Consider the following 20,069-nt stretch of genomic DNA (forward strand, 5'->3'; position numbering starts at 1 on the left):
TGGACTTAACTGTATTTTGAATTGTTAGTATTGTCTACACAACTACTTATGGTAAGAAACAGAAATTAGACTTTGTCCCAAATAATTTTTCACAGAAAACAAAAATATATCTAAACAGAAGTGAAAAAATAATATATATATATATATATGCATTTGAAATAGCTCATTAAGCTTTATAATGAGATACCTTACATGTAATCAGAAACACTGCATTTGTAAATGAAAGAATAAGTTAATTCCTTTTCTAAAGAAGTAATATTGTGTGTTTAAGTATAATATTGTACTGTGAGCGGCCCTCAAGTGACTCATTCACCAGTTATCTTTCCTGAAAAATATGTCAGCGCATCTCACATGTCTGAAAGAATATTCTCCTATTTCACTACATCCAGTGTCTACTACAGTTTCATGTGGACAGTCAACGGCTGCCATTAAAGCATTCATGAACTCCACTTCATGTCATTTTCAATTGATTTAACATACATTTCAAACAAAAAAACAGAAATGACTGAGCGCTGGATCTTGTTCCACTAACCAATTAGTTTCATATGACAAAGAAATCAAATTTAATCATAATTTTCACTCGACTTTATGAATCAAAACTCCATCCCATCAACAGCCTGTTGTCAATGCCTCCTGACATTCCCAAGTCACATGCAGCGACATCCTGGTCACATGACAGCAAGTCCGCTACATGTCATTACACGAGATAGGCAAGTATAATATATAATGGAAAACAGGACCGAGTGTCAACTGAAAATGCAATTTAGTGCCACTACTAATTTCTCTTAAAGTGGAAGTTCATGGAAGTCTGATAGAAATGATGATGCTATTAATATATTAACATTTTGAAAAAATGAATTATTATTTAGTTACGAAGATGATCTTTACAAATTTCATATTCAAAGCAACCTTTTTGCATGTTACGAAGATGATTTTTACAAATTTCATATTCAAAGCAACCTTTTTGCATTGAATGAATCTGGAGTAATCTGTTGTGACAATAATCATAAAAAAATTATAATAATTATGAATAAGAATATACAAAAACTTAGAATTCTCTATGTGTTAACAGATAAGGATCATGTACATACATTATAGTACAAATTCAAATGTTGAGATCAATCGTCCAGATATTAAAACTGTTTTAAAGGTCCTTAAAAACATACATCTTAAACCAAACAGATAATACTTACAATGTTAGGTTTTAAAGTCTTCTGACAATAAGACCCACATCAAAGCAGAGAAGGAGAGGGAAAAAGGAAATGATTGTGACCGTTACAGAAGCGAAACACTTAAACAGGATTCAAAATTAAGATGATATTAGCTACAGCATCTCATTTGTCTCACATCAAAGCGTACAATCAGAAAAAAGACTCATATATTGCATTCTAACTAAGACATAAACAAGTTGGTCAACCCAACTCACCTCGATTCAATCCATACTAAATGAAGCTTAACAAAACTCTAACGGTAAATGCTTCATTTTCTCTCGTACATACATCTAGTGTCTTTGTCTTCAAAATTACATCAATAAGCATTACGTATTCATTGTCAAAGCAAATTGGAATCATTACTGACGAGTTATTCCTGTGTCTTCCCTTCGACCCCAAGGCACCAACATCAAACAAATATTGAATAACTTATATATTTAGATATTATCCTAAATACACCAATTTGCTCTTGTAATCCATGATCACATAACTCAATTCAATAAATCTAGGTTCAATTTATATCAAGATTCTTCTGTCTTGGAAACCAATCAGTACCAAAGGATGTTTGAAATCTGAACAGTACTATCTGGTACAACTGACACAGCGCTTACTTGGGGGGAAATACAGTCAATAACAATTCTGAATAATTTGTCTTCCTGCAGTTGGTTTTGTAGCTTCTATGATCTTGAAATAATAACTCTTCAAAGAGAGTGAACTCTATGCACTGATGTCTCATTGGCCTCATTCAATCACAATTGGTCTTTTATCTAAAAATCCTATTACAAAATCAGAAAAAAGGAAAAAGTAGGTTTTAAATTGATGTAAACCATGTAGCAAGATTTTAAATGGAAATTAAATTTGTGTTAGGTCTTATATTGATCGAAACAAATCTAAGTTCATTGTAAAACCTTATGAAATATTTCAAGTCATAAAGGTGATTCAAAGGTCAAGGACAAACTGTTTTGGTAATGAGTCGACGAATATATCTCTGTCAGTTTGTATATGACATGTCATTCATATGTCAACTACCATATCTGCTCTGGAATCATTTCAACTACAAAGTCTTTTTCAAACTAATAAATATTATCCTCTCATAAATGGAAATACGTCTGAATTCCTTATTTCTATACATCAAATTGTAAATTAGTTTTATTCAAGCCATAAATCTCTCATAATCCCACTTTAGTCTGTGTTAATCCCCATATGGTACCAATATGAATGAATGGATGCAGGTATATCAATAACAATGAACAGGAAGCTATTTACAGGCTATAGGTATTGATGGACTGGTCACAGATGGGCGTAAACATATGGTCCCTTGAAACCACTTTAACTGACCCTAACTGTAAATAGCATAAGGTAGCCACGGTCAAGCTTAAGTGACTGACCATAAGCAAAACACAAACATCCTTTCATCAATATACACCAACACACCATAAACATTCACACCAGACACGTAGCGCAGAGAAATAATAAACCAGTATTCTTAAAATGAGCACCTATTCTCTTAACCCTTTCTTATGAAGGATAAATGGTGATTTAAACATCAGAATGGCTTTAAAAAGTCATTAAGTAAATTTATTCTCTACTTCCTGACAATAATGCCTTTGTTTTCTCTATCAAGAGCCCAATGTGCTGATAATGATCACAGATGTAGGAATCAGGGTCTGGCTTAGCTTTTCTGTCATAGTGTGCTTCGATGCGAGAGTGTAAGATCCATTAATCAACATCAACCTAGAAAGAAGTGGGTTGAATATATGCTGAATTTCCTGTAACCGTTGTAAACGGATGCTAATGTTATACCTGCTGGAGAAGACGATAAGTCATGTTTTAAATTTATGTCATGTGTAAACAGATGTTAAAACATTTGGTATTAATATTTGGTACGGAAATTATTTTACATTAGATGCAAAATATTCACACTTAAAGTGTTTCCAATCATGTACCTGAATTGTGAAAGTCTCTCAATGAGAAAGACTGAATGTGAAAGTCTCCAGATGAGAAAGACTGAATGTGAAAGTCTCCAGATGAGAAAGACTGAATGAGAAAGTCTCCGGATGAGAAAGACTGAATGTGAAAGTCTCCAGATGAGAAAGACTGAATGTGAAAGTCTCCGGATGAGAAAGACTGAACAAGAAAGTCTCTCAATGAGAGCAAGAGTGAGGTAGCCCAGTGGTACAAGTGTTCAGTCATCCCTTACCAGTCTTGGGTTTCATTCCACATGTACACAAAGTGTAGAAGACCACATTCTTGCTGAGTTTCCAGTTTGATATAAAGTAGCCATAAATACAATAAATAAGAATATACATTCCATTGCTCAAACCCATTTCATAATCATGACTTATTAAATTTTACATACTGAGATTTGGTCGTCAAAAGAATTATACTGAATAATCATCTTATGATGCCATACTTTGGTAAATCCTTTACATACTTTTTTTTCTGTCACAAAATGTGAATGGACAGATATACAGCAAAAAATTATTTTAAGATCCTCATCTACTATATATCTGATCAGTCTAAAACATGGTTGCAAAGTTCACCAATTTAAATACAAATGGAAATTGCTGTTGGCATATCTCCTCACCAGAAACTCTGCAAGAATGTTAACGGTAAATGTCATGAAAGAATTGGTACTCACCTAATGCTGGCACGAGGAACCAATGCCACAGCAGCGCTAACTCGGTGTAAGAACTCCTCATGGTTTAAACAGATGCTGACACCTTCCTTCCCACTTCACATCTCTGTGCAATTGACACCAATAACATCCATGTACTGTGATTCAACCTGACTTGTAAACCTAGAATATAATGAAACAGACATTAGTCAATTTCAATAAGAGAACATAATGATACGTTATCACTGAGGTTTTGATAAAGGGTTCCGTGGTATTTGAATGGGGATTTGACATAGTTGCTAAAGGTATTATTAAAGTGGTTTAGTCCAGTAAAGTCAGTGATAAATACAGGTAAAGTCTAGAGGTTTTATGTTTGAATTGTTTTCAGGTAAATGTATGTTATAATTAAGGGAAAAAAGGAAAATTAATATTGGAAAAAAGTATCATCAGCAATTTATTTTAAAACTGTGTCAGAGTTGAGCTGCACAAACATCATCATCTTAAATGTCAATACTTAACAGCAACACCTTCCCAAGAACAAATCATCAAATATGAAGATACATTTCAAATTAATCAGTACAATTCCACTTGATATTAAAATCACTTCTCTGAAAGGTCAAACACATTAACACAGTGAGTACAAAGGAAATTGTACAACTGTGCCCTGAAGCTGAAATCTACATGTCCATTCATACCATAATGAAATAAGTGACAGAAATTGACGCATGACAAACTGACATGATCACTTTAATCACCTCACATAAAACAAAATCACCCCTGAAATGTGACATCATTTCCTGCTTTCTCAAATTAAACAAATATTAAAGACCAAAACTGACCTATTTAGAATCAGTTTCCTGAAATACAAGCTCAAAACAGAAATGGATGAAATAAACCAACAGGTCAGAAAGTATCTGTGAAGTCAACAGTTATATATACAAGCAATCAACAGATGTCTTGCAGAAACAAATTACGCTTTCCTACCAAGTGTAGTTCTTTTCAACAGGTCTCCCTGTGAGTCCAAAGCGATCCTGTGGCCAACAGTGACTAAAGCATCTTTCTACAACACCTCCCTTACAATTGTTCCACCCTTATGACACACACTGCCTGTAAACATTTCATAAATACAAGCCTGGCTCACACACTCGAGAACTCTTAAAGCAAAAGGAGCGGTTTACAACCTTCTTTGAATTTCACGGTCATGGAGAAAACAGTATCACTTTCCTGCTTGTCATTTTTTAACCGTGATGAAAGAAGGAAAGCAAAAGCAGCTCAACTATCAACTTTCCATATGGTTCTTAGTAAAAACATATAAAATTGTCATAAATTTCAATTATTTGTTATCATTAACCACAGGAAGTTCATCTTTTTTTTGAAAATATATGACAAGGATTTATTTTGTTAAAAATATTTTCCAAGTGTTTAACCTTTGAAATAAGAAACAATTTTTATCTAAAAACACATGGAATATGGATACAGACATATTTTATTTTCTGACATTATTTATATTTAATTATGTTTCCTGAAACACAATTTTTTTTTACTGTCTGAGTGTAAAAAGCAACCACTAACATTTCAGCTAGACCTAACTTTTTTTAATAAAATATATGATATATTTCATATTGAAAACTAAATATCCGTTAAATCACAAAACTTAAACAAACTAATAGAATGGAAGGGTTTTGTCTACCGAAAAATAAAAGTAGATCGAAATCATCAATCCTTTGAAAACACTACAATAATAATAACATAGCTAGACTCTCGACACCTGGGTTCAAACACTAAACATCCATTAAACATATCATCTCCCATCCTCACATCAATGATTCATCATCACTGCACACAAGTGTGCAATAAACTGCAATGAAAGTTCAAAATGTATCTGATAAAACAGAATAATTTCTACAACTCCAACTGCGAAAGTAAGCTTTAGTAGTTGTAGATGGCGGTAGATGGCGGTAGATGGCGGTAGGTGATGATAGGTGATGATAGGTGGTTGATGGTGGTCGATGGTAGGTGGTAGATGATAAAATCTTTATAAGTAACTCTGACATATGGCTCATGTTGCTGTAGATAATCGTTTCTCTGCATTTTTTTATATCTATTTAAGCACATAAATTCTCTGCTTGTATGCCTGATGTTCAGACCCTTCGGAATAAATATCACTTGCTTGATAAAGGTACTACAGCTGTATTGAAATGTTACATTGTAAGAGTGAGTGAGTGGTTATTGTTTAACATTGCATCCGCAATCTAGCAGCTATTTTCAGAGAGCACTGACAGAGAAGAAGATGGTCAAATTCATAATTGGCCTTGATAATACAGCTCCTTATACAGTGACACTACAGCTTCTCCTACAGCTTCATACGACAGATTCTGTTACAGCTTGCTACAGGTTCTTAATGTAACTTAAAGATAGTATATCTCAAACAACAACATAACACCTCACTTACTGTTTAGCCCAGGCAAGTTATACAACTTCGGGGTAATAAAATGAATTTCCATTATTAAACAATTAAACACATGTTTCTAAAAAATGTAAAGCTTATGTTTAGGTTGAACCGTAATGGATGACCTATTGCTGAGATCAGCATAAAATCTCACATCTGATATTCCAGTATTCACGGCACCTTAGACTTCTTAAAAACGATTTTCCATTGTTAACATTGGTTAATTGTTAATACGTATTTTTCAGAATAAATAATCAGCCTACCCTTTCACAGCAAGAAAATGAAAATTGACCAACTGTTCGACATAAAAGACACACGTCAGTCTGTGCGCTGATCAGTAACTTGACACATTGTGTCAGTAATCACTGGCAGATGAATACATACATGGTAATTATTGATGACGTTGATAAATAATTCATCATGATAGCTACTTAACTATAAAGGATGAAGTTGATTACTTTGCTCTAAATAACCGTAATACCTGCAATCCAAACCTGTTTCAAAGCAACTGTACGAATGATACCGACACATATATCAATTCCAGGTCAACTACTTGCGGAAAAAACTCCTAAAAGAAACACACTTTTTCTCCAAATTGTAGCACTAAAGCTTGGCTATATATACAGCTTTTTAGAAAAAGGGGTTGCCTTTTAAACACAAGTTACCCACAAGTGCGACATGAATTCAAATAATTTGTGAAGCAGTCTTTTGGCAGTTATTTTTGTTAAAAATAAACATCTCAAGGTGATTTAGTTTTATCAGTGTTTTATTACATTTGTCCACACTATTGAAAAGTGAAAATAACTGTTATGTTGAATATTTGCTTATATCAATTCTCTACTTGGTAAAGTTCCATATTAATAATATTTTGAAACTTTTCAAAACAAGCTTCCTCATGATCAACTGACATTTCAAAATAGTATCTTGTGTTCCTTTGTTATAAATTGTTATTAAACTGATTTCCTATGAAACTGATCCTCATTTAATCAAATCCAGGTTTAATCGATTGTATCGCGGCACTTGAGTCTAAACAGGGATATGATTGGTCTGGAGGTTTATATGCCACGTTTCTTCTTGCAATAAACAAGTAAATTAAATTGTATGAAATATCTGCAGCAATTACCCTAATTAAAATAAACATAAATGTCTTCCACATGGTTTCCATTTAGTTTCAAAGTGTCTTTTCTGAATTATAGTTTAGTGGGTGAGTGAGTTGGGTTTAACGCTGCTTTTAACAGTATTCCAGTTATATCGTGGCGTGTCAGCTTAATGTGTGAGGAAAGCCCGAAGTGATGCAGGTGTCAGACGTTTACCACTTCGGTGAAACCCACGAGCACGGGTATGGTGCTGACAAACCTAGAAACATCATCGGGGCGAACCGGGATTTGAACCCACATTAATAGTTTTCTAGCATGCCCAAGGGAAACAACTCTGCATAAGGAATCACAGGGCCTTAGACGACTGGGCCACCCGTGCCCCTGAATTATATTTTAAAATTTATCCAATTTTCTGAAAGTAAATTGAGAACAATTAGCAATCAGTCCAAATGAAATGATTTGAGCATCACTCATCTCTAAAGGTCCTTTTCACAATAAAACTAAAGAACCATACTCAAGTGTGTGATGTTCACTGCATAGCTTTCTTGTTGTCACATTTTGTTTTCCAAACATATTTTCCCTAAAAACTAGTAAACAATGTGATGACATTTGAAGCACTGTAGCCTGAGACAAGTGCAATATAGAGAGGTATTATCATATACTATAAATACATACCTCATAGACTTCAACAGTACTTCAACTCAATGTAGGAGAAAAGACTAACTGTCTAGGATGTACACATTAACCACATCAGTTTAAGCCAATAGTACAGGTACAGATCCCATATTTGAACCCATGATCATTTGGTCCTGGCTAGACTTGTCGAAGGCTGTACTGAATGATAAGTCCAATAATAATCTATAATAATTCTAGCCTCAGAACAGGCAAGTCTAGATAAGTGGACAACAGTACAAGGATGCCAGTCTCTTATAAGGACAACATGTTCTTATATCATCAAGACATTATGATGAAAACTAATAATTTTTGCCCTAAGACTTATGCAAGTCTAGGTCCTGTCTTGGCAGAGGGATGAACCCTACAAAGTAAATTTCCCTACAAAAAGTTTGACGCTGATTGTTTGATTTCAACTTGTTCGTAGACATAGAATATAGCACAGAATTTTAGATTAATGTGAATGAGCGTCAAATATATTCATCTGAACTCTTAAAAATATCGTCAAACAACAAATTACCTGACAAATCCTAACTATGAATGTCGAATGTCAGCCCTGTTCATGAAATGGCAAGTATTTAATATTCCTTGGCACTTTGAACATGATACTCAACATACACCATGAGACATATCCTTTACCTGCTATAGACACCATGAGACATATCCTTTACCTGCTATAGACACCATGAGACATATCCTTTACCTGCTATAGACACCATGAGACATATCCTTTACCTGCTACAGACACCATGAGACATATCCTTTACCTGCTATAGACACCATGAGACATATCCTTTACCTGCTATAGACACCATGAGACATATCCTTTACCTGCTATAGACATCATTATTGAACTGAAATACATACCGCCACAGACACAGGGTCTTAACTTGATACTAATTAGAAGAGTTTTTCTGTAAATCTAAGCCCTAAAATCAAATGAACAACGTATCCCAGAAAAACTACATCAAATAGATCCTTTGAATCAACGGCATGTTACTGCAACTCTTGAAAACATTTGAAACGGACATCCTAACAATGAATTGTGGTTCAATTCAGAGTAGATAGATCAATACATGCTTCACAGCAAATTACATACAATATGATAGCTACTTTAAAGACCATGACAAGTACAACTCACATAATTGCCGTCTTTACATCAGCCATTGAAATTGACGCGCTATCAACAACCTTCTGTCTCAATATCCAAAGCTCAATGATCCTGTTACTGCCACTCCATATATCCAGCATTCTCACCGAAAGCAGGGGACATGCCCGACCTGACAGGTCGACCTCGCTAGGTCAATGCTGCATGCGCCATACCACTCACTGGTGTTTTCATCTGGGCTGAAGTTCCACAGCGCATGGAATCTAATTTCAAAACTCACCGACAGCTGATGGATTCTTGATGGCGACAACAGCTGTATGAAATGTACGAGCAATCAACATGGCTGCACCGAGCACAGGTATATTATAAACACCAACCAGTCTCCAGCAATCTGGTTTACTCCTTTGATGGCGCGGAGAGGTGTTTTTATGAAATAAAAGTATCCCAAGTTATTAAAAGCGATTTTTTTTCAGACAGTAACCAGATTATTTCCTTATGAAAAGCTGCTTAGTTCCCAATCCATAGTCATCGTGGTTGCCGAGAAGATCAAAGGCTCAAAAAGCACTTACTGTTTCTGAAACAACTGGACAAGGATTTTGAAATTCAATTAAGTCTTGATTTATCTGTTCAAGCATGTAAATTGAAACTTTAGAATCAGTTTTCTCTCGTGATTGAAATCCAAAAGATTTTAAAGAACAGACATATATTCTATCATACCCTTTATTTTTTCACACACAAGAAAAATATGCTCTTTGGTAGAAATAGATTTGTGAATAGGTTTGCTTCCAAGAACTTTGATAAAAAAGTATATAACACGTCTTTCTTTCTTAAATGTGTTTATATAATTCTTTAAAAGGTTTGGTAATTTATTCTTATGCTAATGAGAATAGAATGTAATCTGTACTTGAAATCTTGAAAAGAACAGTCACCCATTTGTTGCCCTAGAATGTAACTTCATCATGTGCAGTGGATGATGGACAGTCAGGGCCTACAATTGTTTGTTTGTTGTTTAACACGGCACTCAGCAATATTCCAGTTATATGACGGCAGTTTAATTTGTAAGTAATCAAGTCTGGACAATCAAGTGATTGATGTCATGATCATCGATCCATGCAATCTGGATATGATGATATGCATCGATCATGCAGCGAACCTGACCGACCGATCCCGTTAGTCGCCTCTTACGACAAGCATAGTCGTCTTTCAAAGCAAGCATGGGTTCTTTGCCTTACTAAGTGAAATAGACGGTGTGCCATACATGCCCCTAATTGTCATGGGTACTAACACTTTGCCAGTGACATTTCCAACTTTGGCACTACTTTCATGACAAAGACCTAAGGACAAAGGTCAAACAAATTTAGCTTTGAGTCTTAAGGAATCTACAAATGACCTCGGAAGAGCTATTCTTGATCTTTAATAGTCAACTGAGAACTGACATAGATCTTCACAAAGCATCATGATCACTTTCAGCAACACCTGATGTCATGACTTCACCTACAGATGCAGATGATACACGTAGGAACACACATGCTCATCATTTTCTTGAACAGTATCACTATATTACAATGATTTTCCAAATTTGTTGCCTCCATAGTGTCTAGACTGCTATGACACAGACGCCATTATGAATACCCAAAAGGGTCTATTTGATGTCAGAATAGGTCCCGAGTACCTCCATGTTTGACCAAACAGCTGACTAATGAAGATCAGATGGTTGCTATGGGTGGTCTGGACAATCACTTGTCCCCATGGATTGTAAACATCTGGTCAGCTTTGCCCACAATGAATATTTTTCAATGTCATATAGCTGCAATATTGATGACTGTGGTGTAAGACACACACTCAGACAGCTCACATGTTGGGGATTAACAATAGCCAGACTCAAGTTCTCTGTAACAGCCACTGCATGCTGATAGATACAGTACTGTAGATTACAGATTGACTGACACAGTTAAGAACCTGCATGGATTCAATCTAAGTGAGTGAGTGAGTGAGTATGGTTTTACGCCGCTTTTAGCAATATTCCAGCAATATCAGGGCAGGGGACACCAGAAATGGGCTTCACACATTGTACCCATGTCGGGAATCGAACCCTGGTCTTTGGCATGACAAGCAAACGCTTTAACCACTAGGCTACCCGACCGCCCCTGGATTCAATCTAAGGTTGTTTTAGATTTTTTTATAATAATGGGCATATCAATTCTGTGCCAAATCCATGTCCAAAAGATTGCTCAACTCAAGCTCATTCAAGCTCAACTCCCTGGGCAGTATACAACTCAAGCTGTTACATGAAAGTTAACAGACACGATAAAATCTTTTCCTACTGGGTACTCATTCACTGCTGGGTGAACTGAGGCAAGTTTTGAACAAAGTCTCCTGCATAAGGAGATATCACATGTGCTACATGTTCTTCAGTGTGAAGCAGATCGAACCAAAGCCAAGAAACCCAACTCTCAACTTCATGTAACCTCACCTGATTTGTAACATGAGCCCAGTGCACAGGACCCCATGCCACCATGTCTTCCTGACATCTACTTAAGCATGTCTGTATGCTATTTTCCTGACTACCAATGATAAGTATGACAAAACCTTAGAGATAACAACTTCTTTTGTCTACATACACAACGTCTCACATCAACTTCTTTTCCCTTCATCATCTGGTGATAAGTTATAGTCTTAGCTGACATAAAATATCCTCAATATATTGCCTACTGACATTACCAGGGCATTTTTCACTCAGGACCAAATGTTTCGGAACACTAAATACTGATTACAAGGAACACTAATTGGGATAAAGAGATCGCCATTGAGAATAAATCCTGTAAATGGCTCATTATTCAATTCATGACTTTAGTATGCTGAAATGGCAGAAGGGTCATGGGGATAGATAAATTGTGTTTGATACCTCAATCCTGAAGATAAACAAGCTAGACTTGTTCTTTAGCTATTTTATTTTATGCAATATCAGAGTTGGAGGAAGCTCTTCTTTGAGAATATTTCCTCTTTGTAGATTCTCTTGATAGCCAAGACTTTTTCCTTGTCACCAGTGAGTTTGGTTTTACGCCGCATTTAGCAATATTGCAGCATTATGAGGGCGGGGGACACCAGAAATGGGCTTCAAGCATTATACCCATGTCGGGAATCGAACCCCGATTCTTCCTGTGACGAACGTTTTAACCTCTAGGCTACCTGACCACCCCTTTATTCTTCTTATGAGATACATAACATGGAAGGGAGCATTCCTCTTGATTTTATTCACAGTTTTCACAAGGTTGGTAACACAAGGTTTGTTATCACAACCTTATTACATAATTCTTTTTCTAGCCCAAATACCTGAGGATATTCTGAACTTGCAAGTCTTACAGTCATTCTATCATGCTATCCGTGAAGATCCAGGGTGGAATAGGTCTTCAGCAACCCATGCTTGCTGTAAAAGGCGACTATGCTTGTCATAAGAGGCGACTTACGGGATCGGTTGGTCAGGCTCGCTGACTTGGTTGATGCATGTCATTGTATCCCAAGTGCATGGTTTACGCTCATGATGTCAATCACTGGATTGTCTGGTCCAGACACGATATTTACAGACCTCCGTCATGTAGCTGTAATATTGGTGAGTGCAGCGTTAAACAATAAAAACAAATAGTCCATCATGCTGCATCCAACACAGCAAACGATGGACAAAAGGTTTAAACAAAAGGGCAGGCAGAAAATGTATACTTGAGTATCTGACGAAGTAGATGGTATTGACAGACATTGAATGTTGTATCAGCTACTTTTAAGTCATTATCAGTAAAAGATACTGTTTGTTTTGTTTTTGTTTAGTGGTGCACTATGCAATATTTCAGCTAGATGATGGCGATCTGTAAATGATTGAGTCTGGCAGTGAATGACATCATGAGCATCGATCGGGATATACAATGTAGGAAGGGCGACTAGGTAATGATATAGGGAAGAAAGGAAAAAGTCAATGAAGTACTTGTAAAAATCAATGATATGCCTTATGAACAAAAACAAACAAGACATGCATTTATGTTGTAAATAAAATTGTAATTTCAATTAGTTTACGTCCTAATAGTATGTCTACTGAGCTTTTCATTTCACTCAATTTTCTTTTCCAGACCTACACACTAGACATCCTCCACTCCCACTGACTCTGAATCAATACAGCTACATCACCCATCCCCATAAAACTGGTCAGTGTAAATATTTTAAGTCCTAGTTAATGAAAAACTTGGCTTTAGTCAACAAAAATATCTCCGTCGATGCCTTACCAATCCCACCAAACTGGTGTCTGTGTACAAAAAGCCTGGCATCCCAACTATCTGTGTAAATGAATTCTGGCTATATTGTAATTGCCTACTAACTATCCCTAACACTTCTCTGACACAGGTTTGGATACTTGTAATGATCAATTCAAGCAAAAAAATCCTCTTAAATCGTGGCTGGCAAATGATTATTTGGGGATAATTATCTCGGAAAGTCCAAAGCAGCATTTGAAGGAAATACAGACAGATACAACTCGATTATTAAATTTACACTATTGATTGCTGGGAGGTAAAAATAACACATACCTAGCCGAGCCAATCGTTGACAATTTAGTTAATCTTAGTCTGAAATTGATTATTTTCCTTTGATGAAATGGGATATATGTACAATGTAAATTCGCCATCGACAACCTGGCTGTGTACAAGAGTGTTATAAAATGAGCAGAATGATTGATGGTCCGAATTGACATAAGGCAACCCATACTGATTGGATGTGTCTGATCAATAAAGGTATTAAATTCATTAGTCCGCACTGTTCATCAGAAAGATACCAGAATCTTATTATCAATGGTGTGGAAATAAAGACGATGCTTGGTATTTTTCCATCTAGTGCATGTCATGGAATGTCAATAATGATTATATATCAGTAATTAAATTGCCATACTTCTGACTGTCATATGTCATTATGACTTCACAAACCTTCTACTTACATTCTGTCATGCATGATAATTTTCACCGTCTGCAACCAGTAGATCAATTAATCTACATGACCTATGGTTTGGAAAAATGTGAGAACATGTGTTAATGTCTATTGATAAAACATATATCGTCATTATGATATGACTCTACCATGGATAAACTGATAATGATGTTGTTTATTTGACAGTGTAACTGCCTGACACAAATTTGCACTTGCAGATCCAGGGGGAACGATCACTCTGTCAGTGTTTCGTTCAATGCCCCCACAAACCCCAAACCCCAAACCCCAAACCCCAAACCCCAAACCAATCCAAAACCCCACCAACCTCCAAATCGAGCCTGCCTGCTTTTTCAAAATCTGGGCTCCACCTCTGAAATGATTAGTTTTTGAAGTCACATGACCCAGAATAAATTTTGTCTACACAATTGTTTGGCACAGATACAGGTAGATGTAAATAAATTGTCAGTGCAAGAGAATAACCAGCCTAGATTTTCTGCTGAAACAGATTCAACTTGGTGGTAAGTTCAAAATGGGTGTGGAAATTATATGAATGGACCACTGAAAATCAGTGATGACACCAGGTGTCCCCACCGGTAGCACCCTGCATAAAAAAGTAATTAATATGCATAGTATTGGATATATGTGTAAAAGAATGTTTTAAGAACAAAGACGTGTTTTCCTCGTGTAACGAATAACAAATTTATCCCTAAAAATATTTCTGATAATGTGGAGGATATATTTGTCGCAACTAACAGCACAATCACATCTTGTCAGGAACATGATATATTTCCCCTCCAGGGCACCGCACTGGTCACAGATGGCCGAACACATTTGATGATGGACACAGATCCAATTGATGTTTTGACATTAGCATTGTCAAACTTGACAACCCAAATAATGTGAACAATTTCAGGTATTTTTGATGTGTGGCAGGAATGACATAATAATGTACCACTTACCCTGGTAGCTCGAACCGAAGAAGTCAGTTACCCATCATTACATACATTACCATACCACCAAACCACCTTTAAAATGCAACCCTTTTTCACACCCATTTTGTTTCTGGTACAAATTGATGAAGAAGACATTGGTAAAAAATACTTGGACATATGGTTTATGTACTGCTTGCTAATTTATTTAAGAAATGAACTACCAAGTAAAATCATAAAGCCCTTTGAACAGTTTATAATTTTGATGAATGCCTAAATGGGAACAGAAATGGAAACCTCACTTTTGACCAATTGATATATTATTATATTTAGTGGTGGTCTATATAACAAATATAACAAGACAAAATCGGATCCTATATATATATGCATGTGTGTGTGGTTTAATTTTCAGTCACGAGAATCGTAATTTCCAATCCTGTGTTAAATGATTCTTTAATTATTCAGACTAATGTCCTGTCTGCAACTTCCCACAAGATTCCCACTTCATAAATATTTGACCTGTCTGTGATAACCTAGAGACAGACATGCAATGAGAGGACAAACTCCTCCCTTTCCCTGAAACTCCCAGACTTAACACAGACCAATACATGAATTATACCGCACCTACTTACCTCCTACCCTATGTAGTCCAAAACTCCACGCAGCTCATGTGTCGCTAATCCACAAATGTCCCAACACTGAACACTCAGACATAGTGTTTACTAGCCTGAGGTGTCATTATGAATTAATGACCATTGTGCTTGTCATTTGTCTATAGGCCATGGCCTAGTGAGCTCAGAACGTTGTATCTCAATTATAGATCAAGAGACCTGCGTCCATCCAGCACTGTGACGACAGGTGGTGAGTATTGACGTCTGGCCCTGAGACACTGCATGGAGTTCATTGTTCTCAGGATCAACATAGAAGGGGATGGTGTGGTCAATTTAAGGAAATTATATCAGAAATTCTGTGGCTTATCATATTTGAATGCTATACCATCGAGTCTGATGCGCACTTCCCTATCAACAAACTGAATAAAACTAGGGACAGATATGATTTGTGTTTTTCTGCCTTTGTTATAACTGATGATAATTGACTTTATGTTACAGAGCCACTAATATGAATAAAGTGAAGTCTGGTTATACAGGACGTCAGTGTTATATTGAGGTTGGCATTATAGAGGGGCTAGTAATATAATTAACCTTCGATCTTGGTGCATGGAAACAATTAAGGCTGAGAGTAGAAGTGAGAACTCGCACAACTGATCCAGATAGGACTTAATCCAATTTAGAAGGTAACTGAGGTAACAAATTATGAGGTTGTTGCATAAAATAATATTCCAAAATCACTCCCACGCTTCTCACTCAATCCATTCACAATGAGGCCACCTCACAAACTCGGAACACTCATGGATCTGAAGAGCATTGTCATTCCGCGAAGAGCATTGTCATTCCCCGAGTTATTGTGTGGGGATTAAGGCCTACCTGACCTAGATCTTGGTTGGGAAACAATTAGGAATCCTGAATAGTGTTATAGGCATTAGGAATTATGTCACGGAACAATTGCAGCTTTTTCATAAAAGTCACAAACGCGAAAACGAGACTTCTGCAAAAAATATGACAGAAATGGAAAAATAACCTCACAAGATGGATCACGAATACAAAGCTGACATGTATTTCAAATGCTTGCTTAATAAATGAACTAGCATCTATACCGAAAAATCATATTGAAAGAATAGATAAAGTTAAAATCCACAAGTTCACCTGTCTTCATTGTTAGTTTTCCAACCCACTGAAACTTTTAACAAAGAAACATGACAGACAAAATCTCCTGATCTATAAATGAATTCAAATTCTAGACATAATGTTCCTGTTGTTAAAAACATGTCATTGAAGTAAAAACAATTACAGTTAATGCTGCAGTTTTCTTATTCCAAAGTCTCATGTGTGCGCCATTCTAGCCACGGGAGCAGGAACTGCTGCACGCTGTAATTCCCATTAAAACACTCACCCAATCAGTCTGCTTCCTGTATTGAACATTAGGAAAGAAGGCAGAGGTATTTTGTGGCAGATACTCTGGCTTCGATAAGCAATACGATATTCACAGAGGGTTAACAAACACTTAGAAATATTAAACAGTAATAAAACCCCACATAGTGCATTAAAACTGACAATTTTCAGAGATTGCGAAAGGTTTATGACCACTGACACAATACTTCCATTAAGACAACATCGATAAAACCTTTATCAATATCCTCATGGCACATCAAAATAAAAACAATATATTGCACAACATAAGTGAAAACTGATATTTCCAAAAGAACACGTCAATTTGAAATATGTGGAAAAATTGATTATTGAAATGAACAGAAATTGACATTGTCCATTACCATGGGTTATTCCCCGTTCCTATGAGATGTGCATGTACAAGAAAAAAACAACCTCTGATGCTCGTATTCTCACACTGGAGACTTGAATGAAGGTTGTTAAACCATTTTTTGACCACATTAAACCTAGTTCAGTTGTTATTATCTGCTGTGCTTCCTGTAGCGGATCATGTTCAGACAACCTTATGACATCTCATAATTCAGGTGATCCTCATGGCAAGTTTTTCTCATGGCTGCCTAGTCTGTTTAGAATAATTTGAATTTATGATCCTTGACTCAGTTATATCTGTCTGTGTAAACACTGGGGATCATTAGAACGTATCTATGTTCCAAATCATTTTTCAGTCAACCACCTTTGTCTGAGCCGGTGACATGTTCCTCTCGAATTACAAACACCATCGTTGATTAATTGTAAACTAGGCCAGAAATACCCCGGTAATAACAGAAGCAAGGGAAATTGGTGATTACATGAAATTTATGGGTCAAATTTCTAGGTTTCCAGGGCACAAACATTTACCAATTAGATGAAATACCTTCATATACAACACCATAAATCAATCAAATAAGCTAGTTATTTACTTTCCACTATCAATCTTTGTTATGTATACCTGTAAATTTCTCATATAACAATACCTAGTTTACCCATTTGTCTATTGCTTTTTGAACAAGTGACCGGTTGAGCTATACAGTGAAATTTTGTTCATTTGGAAAATGCCGTTTCCAGACATGGGTCACTAATAATGTTCCTTTAATCATATATAGTCTTCAATAAAGAAACTTTGCAGAGTCCTATTTATGAACTATTTGGCAAATGTACATACCGTATTCGACGTAATAAGCACCCCGCTCTAATAAGCGCCCACGGCGACATTTGCTAAGATATTGGCTGGTGAAAAATCCCAATTAGCACCCCTTCCAATTGATCAATGTACACACTACTTATTTATTCCCGTTTAATACGCACACGTGTGTTATATGCACCCTTGATTATGGGCAATCAAATTCAGGAAAAATATATCTCTCGTATATAAACTCAGACTGTCAGCATAAACCACAAAATCTTCACCAAAACAATATTCTAATAAGAGCCCCCTATTTCTAATTAATTTCTATATTAATTTTTACGTCGAATACGGTACTTTAAAACTGACTTTTATCCCAATGTTGAATTGTACACTTGCCCTTCCAGAAATCAACATGGGTAGAGCCCCTTGCTAATTGCATCTAAGTGTTCCTAAAGTCATAAGCCATAAACCTTAAAAAAATGGGGGAAACATGACTTTGCAATTAGCAGCAGGAGTATCCCCTAATTGTCTGGGAAGGAATTACAGACCGACAGGTGTAGAGGAAAGCTCTCATGATGAAAATTACACTCGGAAATGAAGCCAGCATTGGGATGTTGGCTGAGATTGAGAAAACAGAAACAGATGCTGGCTGTTAAACGAGGTGGAACTGACTCCGATATTCAACAAAAGATATGAACAAGTGTATTAAGAATTGTTTGCTTAAAACACAGGGAAGTTTGACCCCTTTGAACTAAAATGCAATTTTAATGAACATTTAGGTTAGCAACAATGCTGGGTTATAGGTCGAATGTTTAATATTTCATTCTGAGGTAACATGTTGCAGAAGTCCCATTGTCCCGGGGATGTCATGGTTGAAAACCTACGTGTTAATGTTGTCGTGTCTTATTCATCCATGATGAGAATGTGACAGGTGACGTGTGATTTTGACAACCCTTTGTTACAGGAGAACTCTGTACATGTGTTGTACATTACAGACGTGAAAAACCCACAGAAATACACCCTCACAAAAGAAACTTGTCATAAGATTAATGATAAACATGCACTTAATGACACAAAAATTCAGATGAATTTTATTTCAATAAAAGCTATTAACAACTATACAAATACTCAAATTTAAACAATGACAAAACTTAAATTATATTTCAATATCATATTTCAGGTTACCGGTAAATGAAGTGTGTTACCTCTTCCTAGGACTGTTTGAACTAAGGTGAACATAAATATACATATACTTACTTGGAAGGTATATGAACTAAATAAATATTATTAAATTAGATCTAAGACATACTTGCCACAGAATTTTGCCTGTCTGTAACCCTCAGACAATGGATCAGTTTACCGATACCACATACTATTTATAACAGTACAGAACGTAGTTTCAAGATTTAGTCCTTGTTACCTTAAATTGCATCTTTGATGAAAGTTTAAAACAACCTAATCCTTTGCACACCTGGATGCCGAGTGTTTACCTTGATTTATTTACCAATATACTTACACCACATCAACAACAATATTAAATCAACTCAACAAGTAACACCTTTCAACTTCTGTTATTAACGTTGGTCAAGACTTTCATGTCAGTCTTATTTAACAGACTATTAAATCAAGATATAAGCATCTGTACTTAACCATCTCGACACCGACCCATAAACAGGTCGTAATTCACATAGGATTAATCTCTACAATGTTTCATCCCCTGAGACAGATTTGAGTTTGAAATTGAAAAAACTACTTACATTTATTTGTTGTAGTGTATTTTTATAAATCCGATCCATTTTAAGTCTGGACTGTAGTTTTTCCAAATTGGCATTTATATGCCATGTGTGAGA

The 20,069-nt window shown here is 36.0% G+C and overlaps 1 protein-coding gene across 9 annotated transcripts in view; it reads right to left on the reverse strand.

The window, feature by feature from the left end:
- Positions 1–20,069, reverse strand: part of LOC139444918 (neuroglian-like) — a 301,741-nt gene that overhangs the window by 110,622 nt on the left and 171,050 nt on the right. For 7 of the 9 annotated variants that reach the window (XM_071225929.1, XM_071225927.1, XM_071225935.1 and 4 more), the window contains one exon: positions 3,853–4,011. In XM_071225929.1, the coding sequence (XP_071082030.1) occupies positions 3,853–3,913 (61 nt within the window). In that variant the 5' untranslated portion in view covers positions 3,914–4,011. Of the gene's footprint in view, positions 1–3,852; positions 4,012–4,812; positions 4,863–9,187; positions 9,274–20,069 lie in introns of those variants that run through there. The other 2 variants (XM_071225931.1, XM_071225932.1) reach the window with 2 other exon arrangements.

This window comes from Haliotis cracherodii, unplaced genomic scaffold (assembly GCF_022045235.1).
Source record: "Haliotis cracherodii isolate W230 unplaced genomic scaffold, xgHalCrac1.p SCAF_6, whole genome shotgun sequence".
Lineage (NCBI taxonomy): Eukaryota > Metazoa > Mollusca > Gastropoda > Lepetellida > Haliotidae > Haliotis > Haliotis cracherodii.